Source organism: Rhinolophus sinicus, chromosome 4 (genome assembly GCF_057876585.1).
Source record: "Rhinolophus sinicus isolate RSI-liver-muscle chromosome 4, RSI-T2T, whole genome shotgun sequence".
NCBI lineage: Eukaryota > Metazoa > Chordata > Mammalia > Chiroptera > Rhinolophidae > Rhinolophus > Rhinolophus sinicus.
This window is the reverse complement of record NC_142504.1, coordinates 61,260,407-61,278,436: the sequence shown is the minus strand read 5'-3', so window position 1 is coordinate 61,278,436 and position 18,030 is coordinate 61,260,407. Positions and strand designations below refer to the sequence as shown.

Genomic DNA, 18,030 nt, shown 5'->3' with positions numbered 1-18,030 from the left:
AGGGTGAGACCCCCACCCCATATGTACTCCCTCTTCCTGCGTCAGGGAGGGCACATGGGAATGGGAGAGTGGGGGAGAGGGCCAGTGGAGCCCCTTTGGGTGTGTCCTGCAGGTTGTGCTTGGCAGGGGCCAGAGAAGCTCCGCCTGAGGCAGGTCCATGGGGTAAAGCCTCTTGGAGACATCCCACAGAGCGCCCCTTTTGATGGCTGGTGGGCTGGCATGCATCTGTCTGAGGTGCTGTCTGTGCCCATAGGCCACCCTGCAAGGCTGGGAGAACAGGTTAGGCCAGCCCTGCTTCCTGCTGTCTCCCTGCCTCCTCCTCACTTCTGTGCCCCAGGACCACATCTGGGTGGGGTCTGGGTAGGAGCTTTTGAGTCTAGTTGGTCCTGCTCGCCTGCCTTCCTGCCCAGTCCCACAGAAGGGAAACTGAGGCCCAGCATGTAGACCATGGAGTTGGGCTTGGGCCCATCCATGAGAAAAGACTTCACTGGGCATGAGGAAGCCATAGCCAGAGGTCCCCCTCCTTTCCTCCTGCCTCCCAGGGCCCTGACATGGGTACCAACTCCTCCCATCCCAGAATCCTCTGCTGGGCACCACACACCGCACATGAATGGATGGTTCCCTTTCTGAGTGTGTGGTCAGCCATGCTGGTCTGTGAGTTGGGGAATTCTGTCACTTTGGTTTTGAGGCATGCCCCTGCCTCATTCCTAGACCTGCCACCTGTACCCCTTCTATCTGCATCTACCTGGCTAAGTAGAGGGCATCTCAACAGGCTGTTGCATTGTTGTTATATCTCCTGGCCAATCGTTCACACCCCAGTCTCATACAAATGGCTGAGCGTGGCAGGGTCTCAGCTCTCCCCCTCACCAGCTGTGTGTTCTGGAGCTGGCTGTCTAGCCTCTCCGAGCCATGGTTTCCTCAAGTGCGTGAGGAAGGAGAGAGGACGTGCCAGCAGGCCCAAAACCTTAGGACATACAGGGCTCGGAGTGCCTGTGTGGTGATGCCTCATGGAGTCCTCACAGAAACCCTGTCATCCACTTGACAGATGGGGAAACTGAGGCATGCAGGTAGAAGACGCATGTGCCCAGAGTTACTGGCTCCAGGGTCGTCACTTGGGACCTCAGCCTTCCTCCGTTTTTGTGTGCGTCCCTGGAGGAAAGGAAATGGGGGTCCCTACTTCAATGACCCTCTCCCTATCTGAGTAAGCCTGGGGTCCAGGGCAGCCCCTCCCTCAAAAGCCCACCACCACCTGCTCCTGCCCTGAGCTGCCAGCCTGCAGGACTCTTTCTTTCCACAGCCCAGGACACCAGCCAGAAGCTGCCTGGTACCAGGCTCAGCTCCAGCTCCCAGGGCTCAGCTCTCTTGCCCTGTCTGCCTCCTGATTTCCTAGAACCTGTGTGCCCTCGAGCCTCACATCCCACCCTGGGGCACTTCTGCAGGTGGGGATTTAGAGCAGAGTGGGGTCGGGAAGCAAGGATGCCCCTCTCATCTGCCCTTCGGCCACGGTTCCAGTCCCACTCTGCCCAGCCCAGCTGCGTGACCTTTGCCAGGACCCCACGCTAGGCCTCTAGCCTTCACCCTGCCGGCACATGCCTCCTGGGTTGGGGCCCGGCCTATGGCAGCAGAATTTGGTCTCCCGCCTCATCCCTCCCCGGGGTGGAGGTGGCTGTGGTCCAGGGATTGGGGCGATTGAGTGCCCTCTGCTCAGCCTGGCTCAGTGCTGTGCTGCACCCCTACTTGGCTGCCTGGCTACCTCGTCTCTAGGCCTTAGGAGCACTGGGCCCTTCGTGTCCTGGAGGCTGACCCAGGTCTAGCTCCACAGTGTGAGTGCTGTGGGCACTGCCTCTTTGCCTTCTGCCCTGTCCTCACCCCATGCTGGGATCTGGGCCCAGGGGACACCCTGCACACCGCCAACCTAGAGGTAGTGCCTGCTGTGCTTGACACACCCCACCTTCCCTAGTTCTGGTCCTTCCTGGGCTTTAAGAAACCACACTGAGGAGCTCCAGGTTTGTGGTTGGCCCTGGACCAGTCTCCTCCAAACGTTGTATCAAATTGTAGCCAATTAATTTAAGACCTGCCAACTTCAGCTGCCAAGGGCTGGCTGGTGGTGCCCCCGATTCCCCTGCTCTTCCGCAAAGGCCTTGCCCGCCACCTGCTCCCCCCCACATAGGCAGCCCATCCTCCTGGGCTGACGTGCCCCTCAGAGCCCCAGCTCTGCATGTAGCTCCCCAACTCTCCCATGGCCTCCAGGAGTCCCCATGGTCAGCCCCTGGTTCGAGTCCTCCGCAGTCAGCGCAGGTGTCTGCAGCGAGCAGGGGCTCCTGCCAGTGGGTGCTCACCCTGCCCCTGCCCAGCTCAGTGACTATGACCCTCCCTTTCTGCAACGCAAAGGTGGGGACAGGGCTAACCCTTCAGGGGTCTTGGGTGAGATGGATACAGAGGCTGCAGTAGGCCAGGGGACTGGGGCACATAGGGCCCTGCCTGTCCTGGTGGCTGTGCCAGGCGGGAACAGGAGCCCTGTCTGCCTGAGCATCTGGTTTTTCAAGAGAACCTGGAAATCCATACTTTGTGTGAGATCTCTTGATTGTTAAGCCCTGGCAACTAATTCACATTTTTAGAAAGTGTTGTGGGCCAACCCAAGCTTGCTATGTACTACCAGTTGGTGGCCTGGAGATCTGGGTCATGGCATCATGGCCCCCCAGGGTACCGGGCCTTGGAATGGGGCCCAAGGGACAGCTGTCCAGCTGGGCGCTGGCGCTGGACCTCCCGGGTCCTCGGTTTCCTTCCCTCCACACTGGGCAGGCCCTGCCTCCTGGGGGGCTGTTGGGAGGCCCATGGGTGAGTTGATATTCCTTCCTCTGCAGCGAACCCTGTACAGAGGAGAGACTGAGGACTGTGGCTGCAATGCTCGAGCCCAGAGCCCTGGTCAGGTCAGCTGGGATGCTGTCCCTGTGCTCGCAACCCCACAGTATCTGGAGCTGCTTTTCTCCTCGCCCTCAGGCATCATTTTGCCTGCGGTTGCTGATCGCCTGCTGTGTGCTGCTCTGGGCCTGGGCTGCGGGGACAGGGGCACCTCTTACTCTCCAGAGGTCCTCATGTATCTAGAAGATTCCCTCTAATTGCATCTTCCCACTCCCTCAGCACCACCTACCCCCCCAACAAGATTCTGAAATTCAGAGATCCTGAAAGTCAAGTGGCGCTGCTTGAGATTGTGGAGCAATTGTCGGCAAGTCTCTGCAGCTGTGGCAGCCAATGCAGGCTTCTTGACAGGGTCCCTGTGCCAGGTCCTCTTTGCCCTGGACCAAAAGCTTGCTTGGTACATCTGCCCCACAAAGCCTAGGTCTGTGCAGGAGGTATGTGGGGGAGCCCTGTGCGGCTAGAGGCAGGGGGATAGGGGTGCTGGTCCCAGGAGAGACACCAGGCAAGACTGGGCCCTGGGCACCCCCACCTGTCAGCCTGATGCCTGCGGCCCCGTGGTTCTGCATCTGGTGTGTCTGGGGGACGGTGTTGATTTCTAGCAACTTGTCCTCGAGAAGCCTACAGAGGCTCCGAGGGGCAGCCAGTACTGTTGGCTTCTGTGGGCCTGTAGGCTTTCTCAGCATGTTGAAACGTGCGCTCTAAGCACATGGACCCTGCTGCCTATAATGCGGGGTGGAGGTGGGGGTGGGGCAGAGAGGTGCCAGGGGTCCTGTGCGTGGCTACTCTGTGACTGAGGTCCTCTTCTGAAGGGTGATGTACTGCAGGATAGTACACAGCCATGGGCGGGCAGCCTGCAAAGTCACAGGACAGCACCACAGGCCCCTTTGAGGCTCCCAGTCACTCCCCTTCCCCAAGGGTCACTTCACTGGCTGACTTCAGTCCTCCCTACAGCTGTGTTGCTGATTTGTGGACTTGTGGCTTGGCCCACACAAGCACATCTTCTTTTGTCTTCTGTTCTGTTTTTGAGACTTGGTCCTGCTGTGTGGGCAGCCAGGGCTGGTTCTGTGTCATGGTAGTGGCATGTATTCTGTATATACATGCGTGGTGTCCTTCCACTCTGGGTGGGCACGGTGTGTTCCATGTGGGTCTGTGACAGCAGTGCTGCTGCATGAGTTTCTGTGTGCAGCTCAGCGCTGCATTTCTGTTGTCTTTTCATCCTGAGTCTCCAGGTGTTTCTGGGACTAGGAGGTGATGTGTGGCAGTGCCTGGCAGGGTGATCGGTCAGCATGAAGCCGTACACATGGCAGGTTACTGGTCCTGGTGGCGCTCATCCCTCTGGGGGCTTGTTGGTAGGGAGTCAAGGGGTCCTGATCGCCTGCTTCCTGTCTTAGCTGCTGTGTCTGTGGACCCCGTGGGTGCACTGCGCCTGCCCACTAAGGGCAGTCATCTCTGAAATCTTTGGATAGCATTGCATGGTGCCCTGTGCACATCTGTGTGTCCTGCTCTTTCTGGTTCTCCTGGGCATGGCCAGAACGTCACAGGGACCTCTTGTTCACCCTGAGGGCCTGTCTAGTGCCGTCCCAGGCCCTTGTCCCAGCATCCACGCCACATGAGCATTGCCTCTGCTTCCCACCGGATGGTGGCTAGTGGAGCTGCCCACAGACAAGCACGGAGGGCCCTGCCCCAGGCCCTGCACTCCAGGCCCTCCTCCCTATGGGGTCCAGCTAATCAGGCCTCAGTCCTAGCAGGGGCCCCTGGGCACCTTTGATAAGAATGACATTTGCCGGTGCAGGCCGGCAGTGGCCACCTGTGCTCAGTTCCTAGCATGCCCAGGCCCATGGCAAGCCTGGTGGGGGCAGCTTCATGAGGGCCCAAGGTTACTGCCCACAATGTGCAGTTCGCCTCCCACTCAGCAGATAGGGCCTTGCCCTCCAGGATCTGTCCTTTTGGGGGTCAGGGTGTGGGAACCCCTGGCAGCACAGCAAGATGGATACAGAGGCTGGAAAAGCCCAGGGGACTGGAGTCTGCCTGGAAGGGTGTTACAGAGGGAGGGAACAGCATGGCCAAAGCTCAAGGGTGCATGCTGGGAACTGAGGAGGGCCTGAGGAAGGAGAGTCATCAGGTGGTGCCTCTGGCACCCCCTTATTCTGCATGTGATGGGCAATTCACTGCTAACCCTGCAGTGGTCAGCGTAATGGGGGTAGGGACATGTCCCGCAAGATTCTGAGAGAGGCTTTGGAGGGCTGGCCTGGGTGGGGGCAGGGAACCACAGGACTGTGGTGGCTTTGAGAAAGTGGAAGGGGCTTGCATCTCCCTGCTCATGCTGGGGACCCAGTGGGTGGGAGTAGTGAGGGTGATGTCGGTCTGTGAGGGCCCAGCTGTGAGGCACTGGAATCATGGATGACAGCGTGGGCAGTGGCCAGCTTTGGGGTTTGAGATAAGAACGTCAGGCCGGATGGTCACTGCTGCTTACCACAGCATTAGTGGTTGCACCGGGTGCTAGTTAAATCTCAGGCTACAGTAGGCAGCTTGGCCACTTCCTGGCTGAGGACAGCCAGTGAGGTGTGATGGAAAACCATGCAGTGTACACTACCTCATGGCCCAGCTTGGTGCAGTCTCTACAGCAGTGGGAAGATGCTTCAGGGAAGCTGTGCGCCTCTGCCCCACTGCAGCGTTGAGCCTTCGGGGCCCAATCTCCAGGCAGCTTCCAGCAAGCTGGCCTCCCCAACTTTTGGCACCTTGAGCTTCTCGGAATTTGTAGTTAGTACTATGAGGTGGTTGTCTGTCGGCAGATGAGACCGAGGGTCACGGAGGACCACTGCTTGTGTTGGTTGCCCCTGTTGTTCTCTGTGTGTTGAGGGTTGGAGTGGGAAAGACAAGATTGCTGGAACCCTCCCCCCCACACCTTGCCAGGTGTGTCTGGCCCAATTACAGCCATCCGGCCTCCTGCAAATCATGTTTTAATTATCCAATTACTGCCAAGAGGAAATTGCTGATTGCTTTTCCAGTATCAAATTCTTCCTGGCCTTTCTGAGAACCATTTCAGGAAGGGGCCTGGAACCTGACCCCAGCCAGATGAGGGGAGAATCCTGTGGCAGCCCATGAGGGGGTAAGGAGGGGTCTGGGAACAGGCTTGACAGCCTCACCTACGGGAGGAGGGGAGAGCCTGTGAGATCCCAGCCCTGTCAGTGGCCAGCTCGCTGGCTGCTTCCCCATCCTTTGCCTGTCCTCCCCACGGTCCTGTCCTACTCCTCCCACCTCCACCCCCATCTGGAGACCAGGAATCGGCTCAGTCAATGAAACTCCACTTCACAGTTGGGGACATGAGGGTTGCCATCTTGAGGTGGACACGGCAGGGAACTCTCTCCCCTCCTATTCCTGGCCAAGTTGGGCAGCCCCCTGCCTCCAGGCGGCTAGCGCGCGTGCCGGCCTTGGCAAGCAACTTGGATAGCCCAGACATCCTCCCTGGTGCCCCCGCCTGCCCTCAGCCTGGAGAATGGACCCTTTGTTAGCTCTGGGCTGGATGGACAGCTGACCCGGCTGAGCAGTCAGCTGCCTGCCTACAGCAGTTGGCCAGGGTTGTGCAGTGATGGGCGTGGGGGCAGCTGTCTGGGCCAGCCTGGGGTCTCCAGAGCCAGGGGCCACCCACCTGCTGTTAGCCATTTCCCCTTGGCCCTGGGCAGAACTCCCTCTGCAGGTCCTGGGGGTGAAGGGGTGAACCTGCTGCCTGGCCCATCTGGGGAGGGCAGGTGATGCCCCATGGTGGTGGTGTTAGGTGCCTGGCCCATTGGTGTTAGGTGCCAGCACCTTACCTGGCCCCGGTTCCAGGAGGCTGCCAGGGCCTGGTCCCTCCTTGGGGGTGCTGACAGCTCTTGTGCCTTGGCTCGGAATCCAAAGGACTCCCCAGTACAGAGGGACGAGGAAGACTGGGGGAGAAGTGGATCGGGCTGGAGAGCCTGGGCAGAAGCTGGGTGGTTGTGCCCATGGCCCTCTGGGTGGGTAGGTACCCAGGCCTGGAGCGGCCTGGGAGGCATGCCCAGAGAGGCTAAATAGCTCCACTGAAGCCACCTGTGTGGAGGTAGGGTTTCCTTCTCAGCAGGAATGGGGAATGGTACCATGGCAGAAGGACCTCTGTGGGCAGGGCTGGGTTTGGGCCCTGAGGTTTTCTGTGGTGGGAGATGGTAGGGAGGGCAGTTGCAGCCAGTCGTGGAAGATTCTGGTGGTTTGGGGGAAAAGGTTTGCCAAGCACAGAGATGACAGTTGGAGGTGAGGGGGAATACCAGGGGACTCCAGAAGTCTCCTGTGTGCTCTGCAGGCCCAACTGCCCCAGGATGGGTCCCCCCAGGTGGTTGGCCCTAGAGTGGACAGCTGTGGGGCTGCCAGCGGCATGTGTCCTGAGGTCCCACTAGTTACCTGGCCCTGTGCCTGCCTTGCACTCCCATTCTCCCTGGAATGCCCTCCTGTTGGCATGCTGAATCCCTCCTCCCACTTTTGAGGCAGACTCTGTGTCCCCAGGTGCAGCTGGCAGTCCAGAGCCCTTGTGAGCCTCAGTTTACCTGTCTGTGCTGCACAAGCGCTATGGCCTGGAAACTGTCCAGGATGTAGCAAGCATGTCCCCGGGACTGGTTATTCCCGGCCAGACCCTCCAAATGTCACGTGTGCACGCAGGGGCCCTGCTAAGCCTGGACCATGGCTACTCAGTTCACGACGTGGGGCCTGTCACCCATGTCACATGTACCCTCTGGTCTATGGGCTGTGCCTCCCAATGCCCCCCTTGCTCTGTGCTCTTCAGAAATGCCCTATTTCCCTGGGGCCTGCCTGTGTGTGTTTAAGGACTGGGGGCATTCCAGTGTGGGGCAGGTGGGTGGACAGATGGGTGCTTGGTAGATGGACAGCTGGATGTGCAAGCTCCCTGTTGCAGCTGTTGAGTGCCACCTGTCGGCATGCTGCTGGCCTGGGGGTGGGGGCATTCTGGTTCCCAGGCATGGCCTGCCTCCCTTCTCCCACCTTCCCCAGGACCCCAGGGAGGAGGCCCACTCTCTGTTTGCCCCCCTGCCATGCCTCAGAGCTGGTGTGCCGCCTGGATGTGACCTTCCCTGCAACATTTCCCTTCTACCCTGTTGGGTGGAGGTCACCCCTTCATGTGACATCCATGCCTCAGCCTGTGAGAGGGGAGGAGCATGCAGGCCTGGCCAGGTGCGGGGGCAGGACTGGCACCATGTGGCCCCTGGTGGTCAGGGTGGGAGAGGCTGCGGCCCCTCAAGTGTCCCTATTTAGCAGATACCTCGAGAGTGTCCTCTGTCAAGGCCCTAGAGGTAGGCGTTCTGTGGTGAAAGAGACCAGGCGGGGGTGTTGGGGGAAGGGCCGTAGGCCTGGCACTAGGTGGCATGGGGTCAGGCCTTGGCTTCTGACTAGAGGCAGAACTAGAGGCTACTACTAGAGGCATCTTTCAGGGATGGGGGCAGGGGAGAGCTAGATCTTGGGGAGAAATCCAAAGGCCCGATTCCGGTCATTTGGGTTGAGACTGGGTCTGGAGCTCTGGGTCTCCACTGGAGCCCTGCCCCGTCCTTCTGTCTCCTGTTCTCTGGCTGCTGTCCAGGCTGGCCTTGCCAGACCTATGTGACTGGCTCCTGGGGGTTGGTGATTGCTGTGGGGCCTGGCTACCTTGTGTTTCCCTGTTTGGCACACTGGCGTGGTCCTCATTTAATTCTCAGAAAAGCTTTGGTGTGGGGAGGGCTGTCATTCCCATTTGACAGGTAGGGAAACTGAGGCAGAGAGAGGTTCAGCATCCTGCCAGGGACACACAGCTGAGGGGTGTCTGAGCCAGGGCTTGGGCCCAGGCAGTGTGGATCCAGAGACTCCTGGCTGCCTGGGCTCTCCCCTGTGGCTGATGTCCCTCCTGGGTCCGGTGGGCTCAAGGAGCTGACCCCAGGCTTCCTGTGAGCAGCCGCCTGCCTGCAGGCTGCCCATCCAAGCAGGTCAGAAGGTTTGTGGGAGTCAGCTAGGCAGGATGGGGTTCTGTCCAGTTCCCATCCAGTTCTCATCCATAGGGGCTCGGAGGCTGGGGGTCCCTCACCTGGTACCCTGCTCTCAGATGCCGGGCTGGACCTATTTGGGCAGCGACAGGCACAACCTAGGGCTGCTACCCCTGTCCAGCACTAGGCTCTGCTCTTCTGGGTCTGGTTTGACTTAAGCCTGATTGCCTGGCAGGGAGGCAGCTGAGCGGATATGGGGGTGGCCCCGAGCTCTCAGGAATGCGGCCCTCCCTCTCTCTCATTGCCAGCAGCCTCTGGCCTAGAGACACAGCACCCCATCCTGGCTGGCGACCCTTGTCCAGCCCCTGTTGGAGCTGGTCCGAGTCAGGAGCCAGGGGCTTTCGCCTGCCCCACAGCCCACCCCAGTCAATCAGGCCCAATCTGTCCCTTCTGTGTGGTGCAAAGCAGGGGTACTGGGCTGAGCCCTGGCCCAGACCCCTCCCCACCCCCCAGGTAGGGGTGGAAAGGTGGGCTGGCCTTCAGGCTATAGCCAGAGCAGGGAGGGGCCTGAGCAGGGCCTGCTGCCCTGTGCCCTGGGAGCCTGCCCAGACTGGCTGAGCTGCCCCAGGAGTCCCATCTCTGGAAAGCCCCCTGGGTCTCTGTTAATTAAATACATTTGTTTGGTAAAAGTAACTGAAAATACTTGTACCATTGCAAGCTTCGGAGAAGAGCTGGCTAATTAACGCCCAGTTGGTATCTGGAATATATTTCCATGCTGATGAGATGCCATCCCTTCTCTTGGGGTGTACCCCAACTCCAGGATGCCCTGGGGCTCCTCCCCTCACACTCCCGCGCCGTGGGCTCCCCACCTTGCCGGCTCCTGGGGTCTTACTTCTCAGGTGCTTTGAAACTCCCACGCTCCCTTCAGGCCCCTGCTGCCTCTTCCCCTCCCCCACAAATATCCCATCCTCTGGGAGGCCCAGCCTGGCCCAGGGAAGCACTTGCAGGGATGCCTGCCACCTTTGCATTGGGTATGACTGCACAGCTCGGTGGTGGGTGAGGGGTGTGGGGCTGTGGTTGTCTCCAGCCCCCAGAGACCCACCCCCCCACTCCTGGGCTGTGGCTTCTGTTGACTGATGAAGGGGCGAGGCTAGGGCCAGCCTACTGGTATGCTGTTAGTCCTGCGTAGGCTGCTTGGGGTGGGGTGGGTGCCATGGCTTTATTTTTGTAGGGCTTTGGGGGTTGTTGGGGGAGGGGCTCCAGACCCTCACCTTACATGGGCATAGAGCTGAGGCACAAAGGCATCAGCACAGCTTCACTCAGGCCTTCACTGCCACAGATCCTGGTGGACCTGGCCAACCCCGGTGGCCGGCCAGCCCTGGCCTATGAGAGTGTGATGGCCCAAGAGGGCAGCCCCATACTGCGTGACCTGGTCCTCAGCCCTGACCGCCAATATCTCTACGCCATGACGGAAAAGCAGGTGGGTGCTGCATTGCCAGATGTGTGTGGGTGGGCCTTCCCTGGGGAGCTGGGCGTGGCCGCCATGGGCCCACACTGTCCTTGCTGACTCTAGGTTCTCTTAGGCCAGATTTAGAAGTCCCGCCCATGCCTGAATGACTTCATGTCCACGAGAGAATGATACATGTTGAATGAGAATGTTATCAGGATACTGGTGTCATTGCAGGGTTTGGGGCATGCATTTGGGGCTCTGAGTTCTCAGACTGTGGCCTGACCCAGCGCTCGCCTCATCTGTGTGGTGGGAACCTCTGTGCGGCCTATGACTGGCCTGGCCCAGCTCTTCAAGGCCCTGTGCTTGTGTTCCTGGCTTGACCTGCTGGTAGCCAGCCTCTGTTCTGCTCGACCTGGTGACCCCATGGCAGTTGGGAGCAGGGATGGGAGGGAGGACAGGTGGGAAAGACCTTCCTTCCCTCTTAGGTAGCTCTTGCTTCTCCTCTGCCCCTTCTGGATATTGGGTTCTTCCACCTCTCTGGGGACCTCAGAGCCAAGCAGGCGGTGTTGAGGTGAGCGGGGCCTGACCTGCCTCTGCTTAGGATTGGGACCGATGAGCCATGGCTCTGTCAGGAAGCTTGGAGTCCAGACAGATGGGAAAGTAACTCTGGCTGGACCAGTTGGTCTGTCTCTGGGTGGCTAACATGCACAGGCTTGCTTGCTCCCTGGCTGCTGCCACCCTGGCTTCCCAAAGGAGAGGCCTCACTCGGCCAAGGCAGTGTCACCCAGGACTGGCTTTTGCACAGACCAAGCAGGAGGAAGTCCCGAGATGGGGGCATCCCTAGTGTGTGGGGCCGGGGGCCACACAGTGGTGCCAGGGAGGTGAGGCTGGAAGGGTCCCTGGGATGGGCCTTGTGGGGGCTTGACGCTGAGTCCCCTTCCTGCTAGGTGATGCGAGTGCCGGTAGAGAGCTGTGTGCAGTACACCTCGTGTGAGCTATGCCTGGGCTCTCGGGACCCCCACTGCGGCTGGTGTGTCCTGCACAGCATGTGAGTCCAGGTGGGGGAAGGGGCGGGCAGGAGGTCTCTGCTCCACGCAGCCTTGCTGTGCACCTCAGGTGGTCACAGCTCCGCTCTAAGCTCATCTGAGCCTCCCATGGGCAGGGCGCCCTGCGTTTGGTGGTTTCCTGTGACCTGCTGAGTGACGACCAGCCCAGGCCCACCCCAGTAAAAATGGGGTATACTGAAGCTGGTGGGCTTCCCCGAGTGCAGGGGTTGGCCCTGCTAAGCAGGGGCTAGGGGCTGGGTAGCTCGGGCTCCATGCCTGCGCCCAGCCCAGTCCCCACTGCCCGTAGCTGCTCGCGTCAGGATGCCTGTGAGAGGGCAGAGGAGCCTCAGCGCTTCGCCTCAGACCTGCTGCAGTGTGTGCAGCTGACTGTGCAGCCTCGCAATGTCTCTGTCACCGTGTCCCAGGTCCCGGTGAGTGTGGCCACCCAATATGGGTGGGGGACGGGGTGGGGTGACGAGACCCTGCTCACCCACACCTCTTGCTTTGGTTGCCATAGCTTGTACTGCAGGCCTGGAACGTGCCTGATCTCTCGGTCGGAGTCAACTGCTCCTTTGAGGACTTCACTGAGTCCGAGAGCGTCCTGGAGGATGGTCGCATCCACTGCCACTCGCCCTCTGCTGGGGAGGTGGCGCCCATCACTCAGGGCCAGGGTGAGCGCATGACGATTGGGCCTGGGCAGCACAGGGGCCTCCTGCTGGGGAGGTGGGCTGCCATTGGGGACAGAGAATGAATGGATGTCACCTGGTGACTGAGGAGGATGGCAGGGTTAGGAGAGGATGCCTGCATTAAGGCAGTATAGACAGAAGTTAGGGACCACAGTTGCAAAGATGCGGGGGGCCCACCCAGTGTACTCGGGTCCGCAAGCCGGAGGGGCTGGGGTGCGACTAGGACCTGTGCATTTGGTCTTTGGGAGGGTCCTTGGCAAGGTCTTTTCCTGTTCGGGGATTGCCCTATGTGGGGATCTTGGATTAGGTGACATCGAATGGCCCTGGTGACTTGGGCCTGCACTGCCCTGCAGGAGACCAGCGGGTGGTAAAGCTATACCTGAAGTCTAAGGAAACGGGCAAGAAGTTTGCATCCGTGGACTTCGTCTTCTACAACTGCAGCGTTCACCAGTCGTGAGTGTCCCTAGCCTCTTGCACTGACTTCTGGTGGGGCAGGGCACAGTGCAGCATGGCCTGGTGGTTAGGGCCACAGAGGTGATACCTGCTGTGAGAGCAGCTGGCCAGACAGAGGGGCCAGATGAGCCTGAAGCTGGAGCTGTGGTCAGAGCAGGTGGGGTGGGTTGCGAGTGACATGCACCGATTCACACCTGAAGAGTCTTGCCATCCGCCTCAGGTGTGGAATGGCCTGTGGGCACCAGAGTGAAGCAGGGAACTTGGTGGGAGGCTGCTGAATCGTCTAGATGGGAAATGGTGTGCCATGGGACAGGGCACTCGGTCCCTGATGTTTGGGGACAGCTAGGGGTCTGGGTCTAGGTCCTCTGTTTCATGCCACCCCAGGTGTGGCTGGGGCTTGGGGGTGTGGAGAGACTAGGGAACGGAGAGCCAGGGTGGGAACTCTTCCTGGTACTGCTCGTCTTGACTCTGAGCAGCAGGAAGAACGGGAGAGGCTGAGGACCTCCTGTGCATCCTGCCATGGGCCGGGGGCACGGGGCTCAGGGGTACCCTCAGCCTCATCCCTGACCTGGAGGGGCCCCAGCTTGGAAGGGCCAGCATGGTGTGTAGGGGCAGTGGTGTTCAGCCTCAGCCATACCTGCCTTTGTTCATGTGGCCTGGGTGTTTTTATTACCAGGGTACAACCTCTGTGTCTTAGGCAGATCTTTGGGCAGGGGCTACACTCCAGAGCTAGAGGGGATTGGGTCTCAAGAGAAGCCGGGTAGCCGGTGGGTTGAGAGGTTCTCGAGACTAGCCAGTAGCATCTGCCTCAGTGCCCGCTGTACGAGGCTGCGGGCCCCCGAGCACCACAAGTACCCTGTCCAGGCCTTGGGGACATTTCGGAATAAATGGGACAAGTTTCTCCTAGGTGAAGCCTGTGTTTGGTTGGGGTCGTGGATATCTCTCATGTCTCAGTCCAGCTCTATGGAAGCTGCTAGCCACTGAAATTTAAATCTAAGTTAAGACAAGGTGGAATTTAAAATGCAATTCCTTAGTTCCACTAACACATTTCCAGTGCTAATTGTCATGTGTGTCCTAGTGTAGCCAGTGGTCACCGTAGGGGATGGGGTAGGCTTTACACATGTCCATCATTAGTAAAGTTCTGTCGGCTAGCTCTGGCGTGGACTGTCTGTCACGTGATCGAGGGTCTGGGGAAAGAGCAGTGAAGAGGGAGGAGAGCACGGGGCAGTTCAGCAGGTGAGAGCAGCTGACACAGAAGTCCTCTGAGCAGGTGGTGGATCAGGCAGTGCAAAGGCTGTGGGGTGGCCCTGTGAGTAACCGCTGCAAAAGCAGCGAGGAGGCAGTGTGGTGTGGCCTGCGTGGCAGCTGTGGGAGGCGCAGGATGCCTAGCCTCATTGCCCCACTTCTCTCCCTGCAGCTGCCTGTCATGTGTCAATGGCTCCTTCCCCTGTCACTGGTGCAAATACCGCCACGTGTGCACAGACAACGCTGCTGACTGTGCCTTCCTAGAGGGCCGTGTCAACATATCCGAGGTAAGGCCGTCTGGGGGACTCAGGGCTTCGGAATTGCAGTAGAACTGGGTATGCCCCCCAGGTGGGCCTGGGAGAGCTCCCGTAGATGGCTGGGATGCCAACCACGAAGTCTGTGGGTTGGGGATGTCCTTCAGGGCTGTCTTTGCCTGAGGTCAGCCAGTGGCATTTGTTGGTGGTCATTGGCTCGCTTTTGTGATCCTCGGGGGAGGCAGAGAAGCCTCAGACACACCCATCTCTGGGCCTCTGCTTGGGGGCTGCAGACCAATGGGCTCCCTTGGGGGACGATGTGGGGAGCGCACTGTCCACCTAGGGCTGTGGGAGCCTGGAGCGTGAGATGTCTGGCTGGATAGGCCTGGTGCCCTGAGTCCATGTAGATAAAGGAACATGTCAGCTTAACCTGCAGGGAAGCTGGTCAATTCCTGGAGCCATCTGAGGTCCTGTGTGGTAACTGATAATAATTAGATAGTAATTATTTGGAGCCTGGGCAAGCCACTGATTTTATTTAGCAGCAGTAGGGCTGCTACTCCTGGAACCTGGACTCTCAGAACCAGGATGGGTCAATCCAGGACCTGTCAGGTAGAGAGGAAACAGGCAGGGGTCCCCATGTCCATCCTGCAGGTACAGAGCTGGGACTTGAAGCCAGGGCCCTTTCCTTTGCAGTGACACCATGCCTGTTGGTGGGACAGTCAGGACTAGAGTGTGTGGGTCCCCCAGCTGTGGGGCACTTGGGGGCTATAGTTGGTCTGGACTTGCATGGACAGGCCTGGGGCAGAGGAAGTACAGGGCTCCCGCCATGCAGTGGGCCCCTCCTCACAGAGTCTCCCTGGCCACCCCGCCATCACCCTCTGGACTTTTGTTTCACATCATGACAGGAAACAGCAGTGTGGTGCAGGCTGAGAGCCCTCAGGGACCATGGACATCTGGGGATGACAGTGTCTGTGAGAGCGAGTGGTGTGAGAGCCGCGGGTATAGGGGGTGGGCATGGGCTTCCCTGCAAGTGTGCTCTGTGTGAGGAGTTGGGTCAAGGTGTCCTGGGGGTGGACAGAGGCCCTTGGGCAGTAGGAAGCTGGTGGGACTGACTGATCCCAGTGGGTTAGTGACCCTGGGGTTTTGGGGAGCTCAGAAGGGCTGATGTGTGTGGGCCATGACGGCCAGGGGAAGTGGGGCAGCAAGTACGGACCCCTCCTGAGGAGTTTGCCTGTGCAGGGTTGGGCTGGGGGTGATCATGGCGTCCACAGAGGGTTATTAGGGGATGGACTCATTCTGCAGATATTTCCTCTTAAGCTGTTGTCTTAGGTTTAATGGGGATGTTTCTGAGGAGTGTAACATATCCAGACTTCAGGGGTAACATTGTTTGGAAGGACGTGGGCTCCCAGCCCAGGAGCCCCCTTCCTGTCTCTGGTTCTGGTTTCTTATCTGGAGCCACCCCTCACTCAGGAGCAGTCTCACTACGCAGTGTCTTGGTTCCCTACCCCACGGGAAGGCGTTCCCAAGAACCCCATTCCTTGCTCCTTCTCTGCTCTCACATTTGCCTGGGTTGCTTGAGGTGGGAGCCACTAGAGCATGTTAGGAAAGGGCACTGAGGGGGCAGCTGGTGCTGGGTGGATGCCCTGGCAGAGGTCCCACGTGGAGTGCCCTGAATTCACTCTAAGATAGCCCAAACCTAGCAGCTAGGACTTTCTGTTAGGAATTCTGGATCCGGCCTCTCGGGAATGAGAGGGGTGGCTGGCATTTCCATAGGAGGGTCATGTTCCTTCCCTCCTGGCAACCTCCTTACTGGAAGGGACTAGCCCTGGTCATGGTGTCCCTACAAGTGGAATAGAGGGGCAGTTTTCTAAATTCTTACTTGATCTGTGTAAGCAGAAGAGTTGTAGGTCAAGTGAATAAAAGTCTATGTGGAATCATATAAACAGTTGTGACCCCTCACTCACTTCCCAGACGTGAGCCAGTTTGCAGACCCAAAGCCCCTTGAATGCGGGGAGGTGCATCCTGTCAAGGGGGAGCCCAGTGTACTCAGCCACACTGTTCGTCTTTTTCCCAGCTCAGCCTGATCTTAGGCCACTCACAGGGCCTGAAAGGAATGTCAAGAGCCTTGAGCTGACCCCTCTTTGTGGCTGGGGTCCCCAGGTGCTGAGGCCCAGCCACAAAGCGACTAGCTGGAGGGGCACAGATCCTACACCAAGACTGACAGTGGTGCTGGCTCCCCGAGCAACTGAGATAGTGTGTGCAGACGGGAGGTGTGTGGTGGGGAACAGTGAGACCAGCCCTGGTGGCGGGGACAACCCTGGGCTGCTGGGGGCCCAGGAGGGGCAGCAAGGTCTGGAGAGGCAGCAGGAGGGTGCCTGGGCTTGAGGGCTGGGCTGAGCACCCCTTCAAAGTGGCCAGGGGAGTGCCAGCGTAGGTGAGGGTCCCGGAGTGCAGGGCCAGTGGCCCTCCATATACGTCACCATCACTTGCCTCTCCCTGGTGGAGACGAGGGCACCCTGCAGACCCAGGGTAAGTGGTTAGCATGCCTGGCCATACCCTGCTGGCTCTGCTTCCCCAGTGCCCCCCAAGGGGCCATATCCAAGTCCAGGCCCCCTCCTCAGGCCCCAAAACCGCCACAGAGCCAATGCTGGGCCCTGGCCCACACTGTGTTGGGAACTGTTGTAGGCCTTGGGGATTCCAGCCTGTTTTCAGCATCTCTATTTAAAGCCCAACTCAGTGGCGTGCCCGTGGGGCTGTTTCCTCACGCGGCTGCTGCCAGTGTGCTGCAAGGGAGCTCGGCTGTTGCATCAGTTATTGTTGTCAAAATGCTGGCCCTGGGGGCCTCGACTGTTTTTCTGCCTGGCTCTGGCTATTTTTACATGCTCTCCGGGCCCCCAGCTGAGCTTGCAGCCCCAACGCCTCATTCTTGGCTGCTTCCGTCTCAAGGGCCTTTGCAGCTGTGGGCCAGATGGGGCCCTTTGGTGGCTAAACAGGGGGTCTTAGAACACTAGGCAGGGTACACTAGGCCCAGAGGAGAGAGGGTCTGCCCTGGGGCACAGAACTCAGCCATACAGCTTGGTGGAGCACAGAACTGAGGCTTCCTGCCTCTGGCTCAGCTGGCTATTTCTGAGGTCCTCAGTCTGCCAGTGTGTAAAGTGGGAACAGTGGTGCTTTTCCCCCAGATGCACAGGCTATGCACACAGACTGCAGTCTGGGCTCTAGTGGGGTATACCTTGCTCACTGGCCTCCAAGTCTGGGCTCAGCCGAAGCCTTGTCACCCCCAGGACTGCCCGCAGATCCTACCCTCCACCCAGATCTATGTGCCAGTGGGAGTGGTGAAGCCCATCACCCTGGCTGCCCGGAACCTGCCACAGCCACAGTCGGGCCAGCGTGGGTACGAGTGCCTCTTCCACATCCCAGGAAGCCCAACCCGTGTCACCGCGCTGCGCTTCAATAGCTCCAGCCTACAGTGCCAGAACTCCTCGGTAAGGCAGGCTGGAGCCAGCAGGGGGCTTCTGGGGATCCCTTCTGTTGGACTGGGCTGGTCACCCTCACAGCCTTAGAAACTGGTTTCTGCTCATGAGCACAGTCAGCCGTTCAGCTACACTTCAGGCTCCCCAGGTGAGTGCCATGCCCCTCGGGTGTGCCTGAGTGTGCAGGTGGGGCCCTGCCAAGAGCCACCCAGACCTTTGGAAAGAGGATATCTTGGACATGGGAGTGGGCAATTTAGATGTGTCAGGATACACATGTGGCTTTGTGTGGGGTCTTTGGGGCGTGGTCCTCAGCATGGGGGAAACACCCATATGCTGTCATCACCTAGTACTTCCAAGAGGGCCAAGGTCAGGGCAACAGCGCCCAAGCACCCAGCTCCTTATATCCCCTGTGGCCAGACAGAAACTTCACAGCTGCCTGTGCATTTATATACTATCAGGTGGGTGGGTGTTGCCCGAGTGCCAAGAAGCAGCCATGTTGGAGCCTCAGATCTAATAGGATGACATTTTC

General features: G+C 59.2%; 1 protein-coding gene across 2 annotated transcripts in view; it reads left to right on the top strand.

The window, feature by feature from the left end:
• PLXNA1 (plexin A1) overlaps window positions 1–18,030 on the top strand; it is a 62,531-nt gene that overhangs the window by 11,350 nt on the left and 33,151 nt on the right. For both annotated transcript variants that reach the window (XM_019713039.3, XM_019713040.3), the window contains exons 4-10: window positions 10,234–10,374; window positions 11,292–11,392; window positions 11,698–11,821; window positions 11,908–12,061; window positions 12,430–12,529; window positions 13,947–14,061; window positions 17,313–17,513. In XM_019713039.3, the coding sequence (XP_019568598.3) occupies window positions 10,234–10,374; window positions 11,292–11,392; window positions 11,698–11,821; window positions 11,908–12,061; window positions 12,430–12,529; window positions 13,947–14,061; window positions 17,313–17,513 (936 nt within the window). The remainder of the gene's footprint in view (window positions 1–10,233; window positions 10,375–11,291; window positions 11,393–11,697; window positions 11,822–11,907; window positions 12,062–12,429; window positions 12,530–13,946; window positions 14,062–17,312; window positions 17,514–18,030) is intronic.